At 45.0% G+C, this 18894-nt stretch overlaps 1 protein-coding gene across 1 annotated transcript; it reads right to left on the minus strand.

Annotated features, from left to right (window-relative positions):
• Positions 1-206: 206 nt before the first annotated feature.
• On the minus strand, positions 207-17269 carry IZUMO1 (izumo sperm-oocyte fusion 1). The gene is made up of 9 exons (XM_060281247.1): positions 17038-17269; positions 15133-15207; positions 12740-12823; positions 11999-12019; positions 6812-6892; positions 5180-5280; positions 3693-3843; positions 918-1089; positions 207-306 (listed from the first exon to the last, which is right to left on the minus strand). Exons 1-9 carry the CDS (start codon positions 17267-17269, stop codon positions 207-209), a joined length of 1017 nt encoding a protein of 338 aa, XP_060137230.1.
• Between the last annotated feature and the right edge of the window lie 1625 nt (positions 17270-18894).

The following is an 18894-nucleotide window of genomic DNA, read 5'->3' on the forward strand; positions in this document are numbered from 1 at the left end:
TCAGAGCCCTGACAGTTATGTCTTCCTGATGCCATCTTCATACTCTCCCACAGAACCCAAGAGAGGCTTTTATCTAATAAAATACATCCACTATCTTTATCAATTACTGTTAAATAAATAAAGTAGACCAGCTAGTACAATTTAAGAGTGCCTGTGGGCAGGAATCTGTGTCTGAAGAACTTGAAGGGGGGGGGTTGACTGAGACTTCACATTGCCACCAGCTCTGATGATCCACTCTCACTTTCGTCATCGTCATCATCTTCCTCATCTTCTTCTTCCCTCTTACGACGAAAGTAAGCAAACAGGCTATAAAGTTAAAAGGGGTTATGGAGCAAGAAATAATTAAGAGACACTGCCAGCAGATTTCAAACTTTCTAGCTTCAGAGAATGCTTTCCTCAGGGCCTTTTCCACTCACGAAACTCTATGTATGTGTCATGGAGCCCAAATATCTTGCAAAGGATTCTGGGAAGCTGCTTAGCATGAACAGACCTGACACAAGGCTTGAATCTGAGGTGGCTCCCACCGGGAATGTAATCAAACATTTTTTGTTGTCCTTTTGATAAGATCTGAGGGAGCTTTTCTGCCATTACTGATCTTAATACAGAGAGTTTACCAGGCATTTTCCACTCTTGCCTTATACACTGCTATGTGTACCTCTCCATAGATACACACACATGCACAAACACCTGATGGCAGTCTATATCCATATGTCCGTCTTTTAGCCCTCTGGGATGGTGGTGCAACCTCAAAGGTGCCAGCTGGCCCGCTGAGTAGGGCATTGTGTTATTTCCAAGCTTAAAGGTGGCATTTGGGAGCAGAGGCTCTCAAGATGGAGGGGTGGGCCTGGCGTACCCTAGTGTTAACCTATTACCAGTCACCCTCGGGGTACCATCCCAGCCCCCCCCCCCAAACTCACAATGCAAGAAGGATGAAGACAAACAACCCGCCTGTGCCACCAATCACTATCCAAACGGAGAAGTCGGCTTGAGGGGGTGGAGCCCTGGATGAGATCCCCAAGGCGAGGGGGACTGTCATCGTTGTGTGTGACGGCCGGGGGAACCAAGTGGTCTTCCCAATTGCAGGCACCACTGAAAAAAAGAGATCAGAAAGAGAAGGTGAGGAGGGGAATGGATGTTAATGCTTATCCTTCAATCAATATATCAGCTAGATGAATTAGTTAAAACTCCTTAAAATAACCTTTTAAAAGGCATCCCTGATTAACTGGACAATGCTTTTTACACACAGAGGGGAGGGAGAGAGATTTTAATATAGGTTCTTATAAAGACTTATGGGTGCCATCTTAGATGAGGCAATCCTCTTTCCCTCTCACACTGGTAAGAACGTCTCTTCTTCCTCTGGTTACAGGTAGGTAGCCATGTTGGTCTGAGTCGAAACAAAATAAAAAAATTCCTTCAGTAGCACCTTAAAGACCAACTAAGTTTTTATTTTGGTATGAGCTTTCGTGTGCATGCACACTTCATCAGATACACTGAAACAGAAGTAGCCAGACCCTTATGTATATTCAGAGGGTGGGGGTGATGGGAATGGGTGATGGGCTGATAGTGGTAAACATGTTGATGACTGTTAATGACTGTTAATGACTGCAATTGGTCTAGCGAGGGGGGGGGAAGCAAGGGCTGAGGTGCTAAGGAAAGCTTGATCGTGTATAATGAGATAAGAATCCTGTGTCTCTGTTCATTCCAGGTGGCTCCATGGTTTTAAGCTTGCTAATGAGTTGCAATTCAGCAACTTCTCTTTCCGGCCTGTATCTGAAATTACAGAAAAATTCCCCCCACCCCCGCTAGACCAATTGCAGTCATTAACAGTCGTTTCAGTGTATCTGATGAAGTGTGCATGCACACGAAAGCTCATACCAAAATAAAAACTTAGTTGGTCTTTAAGGTGCTACTGAAGGAATTTTTTTATTTTCTTCTTCCTCTGGACGTCCTTTTTATTGTGTGTTCATGTGCTCATGATGCTGTCGGGGGGGGGGGGGGGTCACATACAATCCCATGTTTGTGCCTGGAAAAAGCTTCAGGGCACTTGCACTGCTTCATTTCCAATCAGTGCACAACCTGTAACTTCCTGCTGAAATCCTGTAACTTTTTGTACCACCTCTAATAAAGCAGGATGAATCTACTACCGTAGTAGTGCACTATCATTGTGTCAAGAACATGCTGCAGAATTCACCCACATGGAAACAGCACTTTGGAGGGGGACCTAGGATGGAGTCTGCTGTGACATACAGGCAGCAACCATTTTGCATGGGGGTTCCATTCCTGGCCCCCTCCCCCTGCATGTCAGTGGAGTGCGCAAAAGCCCACTCTGCCCTGTTCGGCATCAGTCGCGCATCAACTAGATGTGTGCAATATGGTCACTGCCTGTATGTGCAACATCGAATGGCAAATAAAAAGGTTACCAGACGTCCCCGTTTCCCGGGGACAGTCCCCGGATTTACAAATCAGTCTCCTGGCAAAATCCATCTATTTAGTAGGAAGTTGAAAAGTGTCCCCGGATTCATTGAAAAAAAAATATCTGGTAACCTTAAAATAAAATAATTTTATATTCAAAACTATTATTTAGCCAAATGCAAGCATGCAGACATAATTAGTTAAATCTAATTTTGATTTGTTCAATAAGGCTACATCCCTAAACACACCAAGGAGTACAGTACTGTAAGTTTCACTGAACTCAATGGGACATACAGTACTTCTGAATAAGCATTGAGTTTCAACTGCCCCCTGCTGGCTATTTGCAGCTCTGCAAAGTAAAATGAAAGCTAGTTCATCTACCGTAGTGGTAACAGAGGCTACTACTGTAGATCCCTTTGGCCATATAACTACAGCAGGCAACATGGTTCTGCGGTAAAGTGCATGTTCTCCAGCTGCTCTATTGAAAAGCCAGCTCCATCAGGCTCTTTCCTCAACTTTCACCAGCAGCCAGTTCATCAGGCAATTGGAGACAGAGACAGATGGGACAAGAATTCTGTAGCTGAGATATAGTGCCTGAGGTTTTTTTTCCTTTTTTTGCCTGCCTGCCTTCCTATCCCTTTTCCTTTCATGTCATGTCCTTTAGACTAGTACAAGTCTCTCTGGGAGACTTTTTGGTAAAAAAATAAAATAAAAAAATAAAAAAATTTAATGCTTCAATATATTTTTTTAAAAAATGTACATATAAGGTGAAAATTCCCTATCCATTTCCACTTAAACAAATGTCAGGCAGCAGACCTGTGAAAGTCCCTTATCTCTGTGACCTTGGAAAGCTACTGCCAGTCGGAGTAGACAGTTTGGGGCTAGGTGGATCAATGGGTCAACACCCTCCCAAGAATGCATGAGGAGGCCATGCGAACTATGTGGGATAACCTTAAACTCCAATGCCCCTGGCACCCAAAACATGCACTGCCATCTACTCATTAAAGGCACATGTAAGGAGGGGTTCTCTGCACATGCACAGTTGAGTTTCTCATGACGGGCTGACGATTGCCCCTTGCCTAGAGGAGCCTTCCTTGCACGTGACTCCATATGTGTGCAGACCCCCTTCTCACATGGGAGTGGCATGGTGGGGGATGGGGTGAGTGGGCTAACCTATAATGTAGTCACATGTGTTCTATGAACGTGTGGTGTGTGTGTTGGGGGAATGTTATCTTAGCCCTTTAATGTAGTCCACTCTTCCCCATGTTCACTTAACTTACCTTGTACTAGGAAGTCAAGGTAGCTGGAAACAAAATCCTCCGAATTTACCATATCGCACCGGTATCTGCCCGTGTCATTTACGTTCACCTCCTTCTTTACTAGAAAGGAATCCATACTGCTGCTCATCGGTTTCAGCTTGCCGTTCACTACCTAAGAGGAAAGGTTGCATTTGAACGCTAGCGTTAAGGAAGAAGTGGCATTTCGTGCATGTATGTGTTTTCCTGCTGACAGAAACCCCTGCAAGGCCCTCTTTGACTCCAGCCCACCACGATCAGTTTTCAAATCCAATGCCAGACCCCCATAGGGAGTTTCAACACCACAGAGAGCCCCAGCTGAACAACTTGCTTCAACAAAAAGTTGAAAGCAGAATGAGCCCTTCTAAGAATCTGCCTCTAGACTACCTTTTCCGGGCTCTGCCTCCTTGTGGATAACTTAAAGATGGGCACACCTTCTCTGTTCCATAGCCTCTCTCCTAGGGTGCTTCCTGGAGCACTAGACTGGTGAGATGCAGCAGGAGGCATTGGGTTCCTCCGGCTCCGGTGTGTGAAAGGATCCCTGGCTCTAGCCTTACAGGCCCTGGCGATCTGGGTGCTTGTTCAGTGGGGTCCCGTCTGTCAGCCCCAGGTTCCGTGATCTCCTGCTCTTCAGCATCAGACTCAGAGCCCTGAACCTGGTATGACTGCATAGCTGGGGACACTGCAGCCTTTGACCCCAAACCTCAATCAATACTAGATTCTGCAGTTGTACAACCACCCATAATAGTAATGGGTTTTTTTGTTTCTGGGCCAAATGCTGATTAAGGCCCTAAATGGCTTGGGACCCAAATACCAGAAGGATCACCTCCCCCTTCCTATATTGTAAGATTCTCAAAGGAAGGTCTTTCCCATCTTCCATCGCTGGGCGAGGTGTGTGCTCCCACTAGGTGGGAGAGAGAGCCCTTCCCTTAAAAGCCCAATGGGCACCAGGCTAAGACTTACTTATTTGCCCAGACATTTTAGTTAGCTGGTTGTTGGTTTAGGGTGCTCTGTGGTTTTATTGTTGTGTATTTTATGGTTTTGTTTATTTTGGGTGCCTCCTGCACAGACAAAGGGCGAGTTATAAATATTAGACATTATCAGCATTGGATATCTTTTCCACACAGGTTTGAACTCCAACTTATTTCCTTTTTAAAGTGAGGTCCAGAGTGGTGTGGTGGTTCAAAGTGTTGGACTAGGGTCTAAGGAGACCCAAATCTCTACCTGAGACATGAAGCTCACAGAGGTTGTGGCCACCTGTCACACTCTGCACTTAACAAGGTTGTCGTGAGCATAAAAAAAGGGGGCGCATGTATGTCGCCCTGAACTCTGCAGCATGAAAATGTGATTGACACATAAGCTAACTCTTGGCATGGGTGGGGAGTTACAGGTCAAAAGTAAGTGGCAGTAGATTTTTGGGGAGGCAAGTGGGCTGGCAAAGGGGAAGGCCACTTCTTAGAGGCACTGCCTACCCGGTAGAAGTTGTATTTCTTCACACTTTGGGTAAGCTTGTGCCACTGCAGAGCACAATCCAGAACTAGATCTTCATCCATTTCCACTTGTATCCTCCTTTCTGCAAAATCCAAGTATCCAAAATCTGCTCTTCTAGGTACTTAACATTTAATCCACTACTGCCCATACCACATATGCAACATTATCACTGATTGCCCCACAAATCACAAGTAAAACCGTTAGAACATACAAACAGCACTCTAAGAAGCCACTTTTTTACTGATACAGGGACACGTTGTTAGTTGTTCTTATTATTTAAGGCATTTGTACCCTGATCTTCAGTCAAAAGAGAGTCCCTATGGTATACAGCCCAGGAAAGCTATCATCTAACTAGTAATGGGACTGGCAGGGAAGGAAGGAGCCTGGTGGGGATTATTGTGTTCAAGGTGGAGGAAGAGGATTGGTGAAGGGTTTGGTGGAGAAATCTGGGGCTGGGATTTTATTCTCAGGGCAAGATGAGTTGAGTGGTCACTTGGGCATCACGAGAGAGAGAGAGAGAGAGAGAGAGAGAGAGAGAGAGAGAGAGAGAGAGAGAGAGAGAGAGAGAGAGAGTCACGTCACATATTCACATGAAATGTGCATGTGCTCATTTATATAATAGATGCAAGTTAGAAATACAACCTAGTTCACCATAGTGGGGAAAACTGAGTAGGTGACTTGTGTGCCTGCTCAGCCTGTTTCCCAGGTATTGCTAAGGATGGATAGGCAACTTATGGTTGCTCTCTGGTCATATGGTTTTTTAAAACAGACATCCCTTGGGCAGAAGATTCCTGCATCGCAAGGGGTTGGACTAGATGGCCTCGGCCCAGCATACCTGAAGGAGCATCTCCACCCCCATCGTTCTGCCCGGACACTGAGGTCCAGCACTGAGGGCCTTTTGGCAATTCCCTCGTTGCGAGAAGCCAAGTTGCAGGGAACCAGGCAGAGGGCCTTTTCAGTAGTGGCGCCCGCCCTGTGGAATGCCCTCCCATCAGATGTCAAAGAGAAAAACTACCAGACTTTTAGAAGACATCTGAAGGCAGCCCTGTTCAAGGAGGCTTTTAATGCTTAATAGATTATTGTATTTTATTTTTCTGTTGGAAGCCGCTCAGAGTGGCTGGGGAAACCCAGCCAGATGGGTGGGGTATAAATAATAAATTATTGTTGTTATTATTATTATGACCCTCGGGGGTCTCCTCCAACTCTTTGATTCTATGATTCTAAGGACACTAGCTGTCAGAAGCCATTGCAAGGTTTGGATTGGAGGAGGGGAACTCTCCCATTTGCTCCCAAAAGTTCTGAATTCCCACACACACACACCACAAAATTTGTAGCTCACCTGGTGAGAAGGGCAACATGGCTGTTTTCCACTGTCAAACCCAGTGGAAGCTTGTCCTCTAGGGCGAATGGGACACTGCCCTGCCAACTTCAGTCTCCTCCCCTCAGCCAATGCTCCCCTTCCTGCCTGCCTTATTACTTACAACTAGTCCCCGTGGGTCCGTCTAGACTGGCCTCGTGCGTCATTCTCTTGTATCTCAATCCTGCCAGGCCCTGTCTTCTGCCACAGATTTGTGGGCCCCCAACCGAGCCTGCTCCCTTTACTCTGCTCTTACCTCCACAGTAATATTTCTTGTTGCATGTGTAAGTCCGTGTGAGGCACGAGAAGCAATGAGTAAACACGTAGACCATCACACCTGCAGAACAAGAGGACCAGAAGAAGGGTTCTGGGTTCAGGCAGAAGGGCAGAAGGAGGGCGAACTGGAGAGAAGGTAGCAGGTAGAAGGTGGCAATAAGAGAAGGACCAGCACAGCAATCTGGCTCATCAAACACAAACTCCCCTGGGAACAAACCTCTTGGGAATAAATGATGGCACTGGCTTTGTGCAGCTCCTGTTCATTACTGCTTTGAGGCTGGAACATAGGGGTCACCAACTGATTCTCTGCCTCCACCCCTCTGGTCTGCCCCACTCCTACACCTTTAACAACAGAAAGTAGTGCATGTGTGAAGATAAGCATTGCCATCCTGGTTTTAGCACATTGGTGTTACCAAAAAAAACTCAGCTTGCCTGTCATTTTAAATAAATCTCAAGCACTGGAATTTCATAATAAGCTGCTGGGTCAGGCCAATGGCCAGCATCCTGTTCTCACTGTGGCCAACCAGATGCCTGGGAAGCCTGCTGAAAGCAGGACTTGATCACAAGAGCACTTTCCCCTTTTGCAGTTTCCAGCTACTGGTATTCAGGAGCATTACTGCCACCTGAAGGCAAAGCATAGTGAAGGGAAGTGAAAGCATTCAGGACAAGAAAGTTAATAGTTTTTATTTGCTAATGTCAATACTGTACTGATCAGTAAGGGAGACTCTTCTTACCAGTTCAGCATATCAGAGTGAGAGCACTCGTGGGAGCAGGTGTGTCGTGTAAACAGTCAATTCACTCTCTCTCCTACCCTCACCCCCCACCAAACTTAAACCTAATCAAGGACACAGCAAAAACAGCAATGGGGTTTCTGCCCCTTTAAATCAGGCTGCTAAGACTAAGAAAGCTTGGAAGGTGACATGGAATGGAGTTTTGGGTGAAAGGATGCTGAGCTTAGTTCAGGTACTGAGAACAAAGTCTGTGCTCTGTTCCTTCAGTGCCCATTTCTTCCACTGCCACTTCTCTGTTTCTGCCTTTCTGTTTCTCTAATTTCTCAACCAGGGTAGCTACCGGTATGCTCCTTCTAGCCAGCACTGCTTCTATTCTGTTCTAACTTCCCACTCTAAACTAGCTGAGCTGTATTAGTGTCTATGTGGCACTCAACACCTTCCTCTTATGTTAACTGCCTCTTATCCCTATGGACTTTTAGATTTAACCCCAAAGCCACCAGTCCAACTGGAATGTGTGTGTGAGAGAGACTAACAAAACAGAAATTTTAAATTCTTACAGCAAAACATTTTGGCTTTTGTCTTCTTTATTTTAAGCTTTGGTTTGTTGCTTGGTTTTAATTCACCATAAGGCAGGGTCCCCAAACTAAGGCCCGGGGGCCGGATGCGGCCCAATCGCCTTCTAAATCCGGCCCGCGGATGGTCCGGGAATCAGCATGTTTTTACATGAGTAGAATGTGTTCTTTTATTTAAAATGCATCTCTGGGTTATTTGTGGGGCCTGCCTAATGTTTTTACATGAGTAGAAGTGTCCTTTTATTTAAAATGCATCTCTGGGTTATTTGTGGGGCATAGGAATTCATTCATATTTTTTTTCCAAAATATAGTCCGCCCCCCCACAAGGTCTGAGGGACAGTGGACCGGCCCCCTGCTGAAAAAGTTTGCTGACCCCTGGCCGTTGTGCACTCATCTCGCTTTACTGGCCGAGGGAGCCGGCATACAGCTTCCGAGTCATGTGGCCAGCATGACTAAGCCGCTTCTGGCGAACCAGAGCAGCGCACAGAAACGCCGTTTACCTTCCCGCTGGAGCGGTACCTATTGATCTACTTGCACTATGTGCTTTTGAACTGCTAGGTTGGCAGGAGCAGGGACCGAGCAACGAGAGCTCACCCTGTCGCGGGGATTCAAACCGCCCACCTTCTGATCAGCAAGCCCTAGGCTCTGTGGTTTAACTCACAGCGCCACCCACGTCCCTTTAATTCACCATAGCAACAGTTTAATTTGCCCCATTGGGTGCATTGACTCTGAGCATATCAGTTGGATACACGTGGACAAGGACATCGCTTTACATATGTAGACATGGTCACACTGTAACATCATGTTGCCGTTAATGGCAGGTCCACAGGAGCTGGCTGATAATCTATGGGCTCTAATAGCGCAGAACTCTCCTGGGGCTTGTTTCCTGTATTAACTAGGTGGGAAGGTTTGGCGGATCATTTGGGGTTTCTTCCTCTGGCAACAAAAGGCCTCAAGAGACTCCTGAGGGAAGGAGCCATAGTTCAACCGCAGAGTATATGCTTTGAATGTAGATGTCCCCAGATCTGGTCCTGGCATGCCTAGCTAGGAAAACCAGATCACATGTGAAATGAATGACTTTTCTCTGTTTGAGACCCTGGAGAGCTGCTGCCAGTGAATGTATACAACCATAACTCAGGTAAGGCTTCCTATGACCGGGGAAGCCTATGCATGTAAGCATCAATTTGCAGCCATTTTGTTCTCGGGTAGGAGGAATTGATCCATTTACCCCAGACATCTGGCAGGTGCTACCTCCCTCCATAGCTGCCAAGTTTTCCCTTTTCTTGCGAGGAAGCCTATTCAGCATAATGGAATTTCCCTTAAAAAAAGGGATAACTTGGCAGCTATGCCTCCCTCTCCATCATCTGGCAGAAGAAAGTCGAAACACTTCTGCAAATAGCCCCTCTCTGATAAGGAAGTCTTGAAAGACAGGGAATGGCTTTTCCCCTGCCCCACTTACAACAGGATCTCTTCCTTATAAAGGAGGCACCATACCTGTAATGTTGTCCAGGTATGGGCGAGAACCAGAAATCCAGGACATACCAACTTCCTTAGTCAAAACCGCTAAAAAGATTGTGACGGGCCTGAAGATGTATGGCTGCAGAGACACAATACTTTGAAAGCACAATACTTTGAAAGATATTATATATTGGCATGCACTGGGAATAACAACCTATCTCTGCAGCTATTTTATTTTTGCATTGGTTGCTGCTACTCTTGGCTGTTTTTGATGGCTTGTTATTGAATTCAGGATCTAGTAATAATAATTTTTTGCTTAAGATATCTTACTGGAGAGAGGGAATACAGAGAAAAATGTGTTCCCCAGCCTTGATTGGACACAGTGCCCCTTACGCAGACCCTAATAATTTCCCCCTCTCCCTTCCACCCTCTGCACACACACATTTCCCTCAAATTGACATTTACTCAGTGCTTGGAATGAACTAATTCGGTTTCATGGAATTAGTTCAAGAATCTCTCAACTATGCCTGAAAGTAGTTCCCACAATTTCTGGGTAAACTGAATGTGAATGAAGTTTGTTTTGGGGTAGAACTTTGAATAATTTTTAGTTCATCTTCAAGTTCATTTTCTTACATGTATTCCCCTCCCCCCTTTCGATGCTTTAAGCTTTAAGATCATAGTTGTTGGGGAAAATATATTAAGCAATTCACATTCCACTCTGTGTTCATTTTGTTGGTTTCTTAGTGTTTTAAAGTTTATTTCATCCTTCAACACAGCAGCTTGTAACATTCTAAATGTATGCTGGCCATATTGTCCAACCGTGCAAAAAAGAACATCTAAAAGTTAACAATGCCAAAACTAAGGTTGCCATATTTGTTAAGAGGGTTTCCAAATCCAGGTGGACATTAGATGGTCATACCCTCAAGCAAGTACAGTATATTCCTGCGTATAAGACTACTTTTTAACCCAGGAAAATCTTCTCAAAAGTCGGGGGTCGTCTTATACGCCGGGTCGTATTTCTTATACGGCGAGTATATCTCAAACTCTATATTTTAACTGGAAAAGTTGGGGGTCATCTTATACGCCCAGTCGTCTTGTATGCCAGAATATACGGTACATAGGTTTAAATACCTATGATTACATATGGACGAAAAGCTTTCATGGAAACCCTACCTGGATGCAATCAGGTTATTTTACCTGCCTGCTTTATTGGGCAGCTATTCAGGTTCTTCCATTCAAAGGGGGGGGGGCAGTTAACCAATCCAGCCATCAAGATCTATGCATCAAAGATCATTGCACAAATGCTTTCCGGGGCTAAGATCTGGGGAAGTGGTATTAAATCTGAACTAGAAGTCCAACAAAACAAATTCATGCAGCAGATATTGGGGCTTCCACCGGGGATGCCGGCAGCCCACTTTAGAGATGAGTTGGGTCTCCCCTCGATAACAGCCAGACTCGATCTAGCCTACCTCAGATACTGGCACAGACCTAATGCCTCCGAGGACCATATTCCTGCTAAGCTCTGTTGGTTAGAGCAACTAAGTTCAGGTGGCTGGGTGCAAAAGTGTCACAATAAGCTTAGGGCTAAGCCTTACAATCTCCAAATGGATAAATATTTAGCCCTCAGTCCACATGACCTAAGAAATTGGATCTTTGATCAGGATGCCATTGAAGATAGAGCATCCATTATGGCTGCCCATTATTCTATTTGGTACCCCCAAATCAAGATCAACCACTCAAGGCCCTGTTACCTTGAGACACAGACTTTCCTGCAGCTGCATAGGGCATTTGTTGAACTAAGGTTCCAACAGATGCCTTTAGCATATTTAGAGGGGAGATACCTGGGAATTCCCCATATAGAATGCAGGTTCATTTATGGATGCAATCAGGTTGAGGATGTTGTGTGTTACATTCTGCTCTGCCCCTTATATTCAATGCCCAGAGAATTTTTTTAATCCACCTGTTCTTGACTGTCTCTCAGGCTGATATCCACAGGAGGTCACAGTTGAGCTCCTAACTGGTAATGATCTACAGATGACACACCTAGTAGCCAAATTTGCTCTAGCAGCTAAGAAGCTCCGTTCTGGATATGTTAATACTCTCTAATTTTAATTTTTTATGCTGTAAACTTTTTATAGGGTAAGTCGTGTGATTTCAAAGGAAAGCCTTTCCTTGCTCTCCGTTGTACATTGTAAAGGCCTTTGGCTATGCGCACACACAAAATCTAAATGTTGTGGGGTTAGAAAATGACAGAGGATCATGTGGATGGACATGAATTGAACTGTGAACTGTATGTGAGCCAAACTAGTTCATTTCGCAAAGGGCTGAACATGAACTAGAATTAGTTCCTCTGGGGACAGGTCGAACTAGTTCCCTTTAAAAATGAACTAAGTTCATTTTACTCACCGCATTCATTGCTGCATTGATCTGCAAAGAGAAAGAAGTAAGTAAGTTGGCAGTTGCGTGTGTCTGTACAGCCCCCTCCCCTGCCCCCACATCATTGTCAGTAACCCAGTTAGGATTGCCAACTTTTGAACTGGCCCCTGCAGACCTTCCCTTACAGCTGATCTGGTTAGCATCTATTTAACTTCAGAGGACAAATGGGTGTTTGCATGGTGCAATGGGAGAAAGAAGGACCTATAACCCCTATCTAAAGGGAAAGGACCCCTGACAGTTAAGTCCAGTCGCAAATGACTCTGGGGCTGCGGTGCTCATCTCGTTTTACTGGCCAAGGGAGCCGACATTTGTCCACAGACCGTTTTTCCAGGTCATGTGGCCAGCATGACTACGCCGCTTCTGGAGAACCAGAGCAGCGCACGGAAACGTCGTTTACATTCCCGCTGGAGCGGTACCTATTTATCTACTTGCACTTTGACATGCTTTCGAACTGCTAGGTTGGCAGGAGCTGGGACCGAGCAACGGGAGCGCACAACGTCGCGGGGATTTGAACCGCTGACCTTCCGATCAGCAAGCCCTAGGCTCAGTGGTTTAGACCACAGCGCCACCCGCATTCCATATAACCCCTATCTACTACTGTTCATTTTATTTTTCTATTATTAACTAGGGACTGCTACCCTTGCTTGCCTCACCTCCAAACCCCTTCGCCCACCTGCCCCATATGGCTCAGCCAAGCTATGCACAGCTTACGTGTTGCGACTCTGGGCAACAGCTCGTGAAAAACAGTCAGTGTCTTCTGAAAACACGAATCCATCTCTTTATGAAGCTGAGGCTCTGCAAAGGAAAAGCAAACGGTAAGAGCAGGAGGTTTAGGTGGGCTCCATGTTTCATAGGGGCCTTGGACAAGACACCCGCTCTGGGGCCCCCTCCGTCAGGAAGCTGACCTCCTCAGGGTCATGATCACTAGCTCCTCCTCCTGTTCCCCACGGTTGCTACCAATAGAGGCTAATGGGGCACTGCCCTACCAACCTCAATCTGCCCGCCCTTCTTGTCTTCTTACATATAACCAATCCAGGGGGTGGCACTGCCTATCAGCTTCCTACTTCCTTGGCGCAAGCGCTGTTCCTGTGGAACTCAGCTGGGAGGAGGATGGGGACAAAACTAGGACTAGTTGGCTCTGCCTCCACATACTGTTTGGGCTCTTTGCCTTCTGGCTCACCAGTCTCAGAGGGCACCGGCCACCACTGAATTGCTACCACTTGCCTGCCCGCTAGGCAGAGAGCCAGTAAGAATGCAGGCAGGCAGTGGCACCTCCTTCCTCTTTTCAGCACTTCTGTGACATAGAGAGATGTGGGCAAACAAGTAAGCAGTTGACGAAGAGGAGGAGCAGGCCCAGGGACCCCCACAGATGCCCTACCATGAGGACCCCTGGCGCCGTCCCTTTGCATGATGAGTTGCGATGTTGAAAAGGAGGAAGGGCCAACCGTGGGAGGGCAATATAAGCCGGAATGTTTAGAAATGCGCATTTTAAAATGTAGATTTTTGTTGGTGTTTTTCTTTTTTTAAAAAAAATGTTTATTCCTATTATTTATTAAATTTATATGCCACCCTGAAGATCACAGGGTGGTTTACATGACACACTGCACCATTTTTGTGCTTTGCCCCGCCCCATGTTTTTCATCCGATCTATCCTCTAAACAAAGTTTAGCAGCATGCAGGAAGAGCAAGAGTCGAAGGAAATGCTTCTTCCAGTTCCAAATTCCTTCCCCCCCCCCCACAAAGACCTAGATAACAACAGAAACAGCAGTGTTTCCAGCAGGGGCACCCAACAACTATATTGCCTATATAATAAAGGCTTATAATTCAGTTAGGAGGCAGCAGAGCTACATAAGTATAAACAAACCTGCTGTCAGCCATTGTGATCAGAAACATGCATGTATCTGAGCATGACCTGTTGAGCCACATTTTACATTCTCCCCCCCCCCCAATTTTATGGGAAATAGGACTGGGGTCAAAGTTTCATTTATTTCTGAGCCAAGAGCTTGTGGAGTGGAAATTCATTCTAAAAGTGTTTGTTTGTTTTTTAAGACTGTGTGCCTATTTGTCATTTTACGGATCCACTGTTTCCCTTGGCAACTGCCCTGCCGTCACTCTCCCTCCCAATTTGCTGCTTCTTTCTCCTTCCTCTGGAATAGTTACATAGGTGACCCCACCCAATCAAGAATCCTAAAGTGAATATAATGTCATGAAGCCATATAATAAATCATATTTGGCTGGATAATGGTGTCAATGGGGGCAAGTGAGGCCAATTTAAATGAGCAACTGAATAGCGCAAAAATTAATCCAAGGAGGTTGTCTGTATACATGCAAGCTAACACCCCACTCCATTCTTTTGGGAATGGGCTGTAAGCAGAGTTTTGGTTAATGTGTTTATTGTCAGATAGGAGCTCTTAGTGGATGCACATTGTTTACTGTCTCCATACAATGTTCTGAGCTTCAAAAGAAGCCAGGAGTTTTGTTAGGTGAGCAGGCAAAGTTGTTGAGCTGCTTTTGGGAAATCACAGGTAAAAATACCCCCATTGCAGGGAGCCAGCTTTCGGGGGGGGGGGATCTGCTGGGAGGGGGGGCAACTGAACCTCAATTGAGTACCGTACTTTCAATGTTATGCCCATGATGCCAGCCTGCGTTTCTCCCATTTAATTCAGATTTTCCCTTTCAGTGGGAAATCCTCTGTGTGTTTGTCTTTAATGTTATGAACAACCCACTTGGAATTTTAAAGTCCCATCTGGAAGCACTCATAGACTGATTTGTCAACACAGTACCTACCAAAAAGATAGTGGTGCACTATATTAAAGAAACCACCAGATGGCGGCACCTAGTTGATTGTGAGGTAAAAGGCACTGAAAGATTTACTGTGCAGTGTAAAAGACTGGGCAACAACTGGTCAGATATATGAATGAGCTGGGCAGCCAAAGCAAAGTTATCTTGACCTACATTTGAGGAGCATGTCTTCAGAGGCCGCACACAGACACTTTGCCGAATACATTCCAATATACATACATGCAACATATTACAGCCATTTGGAAGAAAACAGTCATATATTCCTGAGGGCCATTTGGTACCATTCATTTTAGCATATCTACCTTTAACTTCATTTTCCATGATGTGTTTCAAACAGCGTTTGAAGTGGGCACCTAAGTCTGCCAGCGAAAACTCATCTGAAGAGAATGGAAGAGAGAGGAGGAGAAATACAATTTTAAAAAAAGGAGCCAGATTCATTCCATATTTTTTTATTCTGAATTGCCTTGCAAATCACTGAGAGCTGTGTGCCTCTTTTCCCATAAAGCTTTCCTGCAGAAGGCAGGCACCTCCACAGATCAGAGGTGTATACTGCCTTTGAACATGGAGTTTTTGTTTAGAGCAATTGCAGCTTGTTTTCCTCTTCCTTCCATTGTTTTTCTCCCTATTATTGTATGTATGCATTTTAATATGTATTCATTATGCATACAATCCCATGTAAACCTGGGAGTTAAATCCCACTGGAGTCAATATTTATTCAGTCAATCTCTATGTATAATCCTTCAAAATAAACCACAGGGCAGCTCACACAACTATAAGAGCATAACGTATGCCTGCAGGATCAGGCCAGTGGCTCTTCTCACAATGGCTGACCAGAACATGGCCGTTGTGGCTAGCAGCCCTTGATAGCCTTATCTTCCATTAATTTCTCTAATCTTCTTTTAAAACCATCCAAGTTGGTGGCTGTCACTGTCTTCTGCGGGAGCAAGTTCCACAGTTTAGCTACGCACTGTGTGAAGTAGTACTTAGAATCCTTGAATTATAGAGTTGGAAGGGATCCAGTGGATCACCTAGTCCATCATTCAGCTTGACTGGATGTCCATGAGTTCCAATGTTATGAGAGAGGGAGAAGAAAGCCCCTCCACTTTTTCCACGCCATACATGATTGCATAAACTCCTATCACGTGGCCTCTTATAGGAGCATAAGAACTCAATGATAACTAACTTCTTCTGACTCGAATAAAAGGTGTAGGAATATGCTGGAGAAGATTGGCGCCCCATCTTTCTTTCAAGAACAGAAATCCTCCAAATTAGATTTAGAACACAGCATCAAGAGAAGAACAATAAGATTCAAACCCAGATTGAAAGCACGCCACACACAAAAGCGCCGTAAAATAAAAATTCAGCAGTGACGGCCACCAGTCATCAAATTGTCGAGTTGCTAAACCAAAGGCCTCAGTCAGGACACTTTCTCGCCAGAGGTGAAGGCCAGTATGGTGGCCGCTGCTCTCCTCAGTTCCACACACAAAGTCATTTACCACAGCTTAGGGGGCACATGGCAGGTCAGGCCATGAGCACCTGTCTCTGTCCTCTACAACCTGGACTCCATCCCTTGGTCACCCTCCGCTTAACTCTTTAGCCAAACCATAAGAGCTCAAGGACGAAAAAGCCAGGTGGGCCTATCTACCTGCCAAACTTTAGGTGGTGGGCAGGCACAGCATCTCCTTAAATTAAATCTCCACACACAGAAATGTTGAAAATATTATTGCTTGTCATCCTAGCTGATTCATATCCTTCTTTCCTAGGGAAGTGAGTTTCTGTGAGGGGGGTGAGGTTACCTGTCAGGGAGGCCTTTATTCAGGCCTTACCTGGCAGGAAATTATTTCCCTCAGAGTTCTAGATTTTGAGGCTGGTTCTTGGCTGGGTCCCCAGCCCAAACTGCCTTCTGCCCTCTCTGTTTTATTTCGTAGCATCTAGGATATGCCATAAGCTACTAGGTTTTGTTGACTGGGCCTCTAACATTTTAATACTAAGGGCAGGGCAATTAATGCAGTTTATATGATAATATGCTATCTGACCCACAACTTGCACAATTAAAGTTCCAGTGCTAAAAATATATATGCATGCATATCCTATTAGGGTATGCTGAGGTCAGGGTGGTGCCTTTGGCCCCTGGAATTCTTAATATTCAACCCCCCCCCAAATATATGGATTCCCTGGCAGGAGCACTGGGGTGGGTGCAGCCGTACCAATAACACCCATGTATTTTTTTGCATCGATTCTCTGATGAGTGAGCTCTTCTACGAAATTATCCAAGTCTGCCTTTAGTTTTGCTTTGAGTTGTGGGTTCCAGAAGAGGTGCCTGTCCAGGTAGGTATCTTTGAATTCCCTCACAACTGCCATGGCATCTGCACTGCATTTCAGGCATCCATGGGATCCTGCAATGTCCTGGGCTATTAGCCAAAACACTAGCCAAGGCATCACCCTTTGCTGTGGTTGCCAGAAAGGAGCCTTGGCCTGCGTTGAGGTGATGTCATAGCTATGACATCACAAAGCCCACATGTTCTCAACCAATGGAATAATGATCACAGTTGAGATTTGTTTATTTGAAGCATTCCTACCCTGCTCTTCAGCTGAGAAAGCATCTTAAAAAGATCAGTAATAAGCCAGCCCTTTCCTACGGAATTACAATATGAAAGACATGACACAAAAGGAAAAAGGGATTAGGAAGGAGAAGGAAAAACAAACTCAGCCATCAGTTCTCTCTGTTGTGAATACTTTTCTGCATCCCCCCCCTTTGACCAAATAGGACCCAGGGAAAGGAGAGGGGACGAGAAATAGGGCTTTATATCCATTTCCCAGATACCAATGATACTTCAGACACAGGTAGCATACAAACTGTACATTGAAAACACACCTAAAGCACACATACCACAAAATAATTCTGGAAGCTGTGGTTTATCCCTCACAGAGCCACATAGAAACTACAGTTCCCAGGATTCTATAGGAGTAGAGGTACTTTGAATAGGCTTTAAACGTATGGTGCATATGCAGGTCCTGAGATGCAGATATTCACAATGGTACAACGACTAGCACAGAATGCCTCATTGTAGGCCACACATACTTGTATTATTCTGGTGGCAGATGTCTCTGATGTGTTGCACCATCAAATACAGGCCATGTAGTCAGTTTGTTGCTCGTCTTTGGTGAGGATTTGTCTTTCCAGTGTTCTAGGATCAGTCTCTTTGCAGTTGTGAGGGCTCTCAGAAACCACTTACGTTGTCCATCAGTCGACTCTCACAACACTGGAATATATTTCACAATTAAATGAGTATAATTAAACCTTAAAGCAAGTACTTGATACCAAAATAATATGGTCCATAACCCCTGCCCTGCTCCCGGGGGGGGGAGCAATAATGGGGCACATGTAAATAATGTATATTAAACTCGCTTGATCTATGCTGTTACTGCCAATAAACAGCTGATGCAACCAGCATCTCTTTTCTGAGGGGGCAAAGAGGAATCCAATAAATTTGGAAGAGCAGTTTCTGTTGGATTCAGGATAATATTATGAAGATTAAAAAAATAAAATAAAGAAATTAATTGAAAACAAAGCCAATTGTGATTGTCTGCTAGTTCATTGTTTTTTATTAAGTTCATTCAACTTATTCATTCGGGGTACCATGGCCAGTGGGTTTGCCACAATCACTTTCTCCGCCCCCCCCCATAACATTTTTTCATAATGCAATAAAATTAAAAACAAACTAATTTAAAAAAAAACAGAAAGAGAAAAATAAAATAAAATGCAGAATCCACAAAATCACTTTTAGATAATCCTGCAGATGACTCCCAGGCATATTGGGAGCCAGTATGAAGTAGAGGTTAGAGTTACAGGTAGGTAGCCGTGTTGGTCTGGATCGAAGTAAAATAAAAAAATTCCTTCAGTAGAGGTTAGAGTGTTGGACTAGGACCTGGGAGAGACCAGGATTCAAATCCCTGCTCAGCCATGAGACTCACTGGGTGGCTTTGGGCTGGTTGCAGTGCTGTTCTGAAGACAAAACGGGGGTGGAAGAGATTCATGTACTCCTCCCTTGTAAAATTTGTTG

This window comes from Zootoca vivipara, chromosome 13, assembly GCF_963506605.1.
Source record: "Zootoca vivipara chromosome 13, rZooViv1.1, whole genome shotgun sequence".
In the NCBI taxonomy this organism is placed as follows: Eukaryota; Metazoa; Chordata; class Lepidosauria; order Squamata; family Lacertidae; genus Zootoca; species Zootoca vivipara.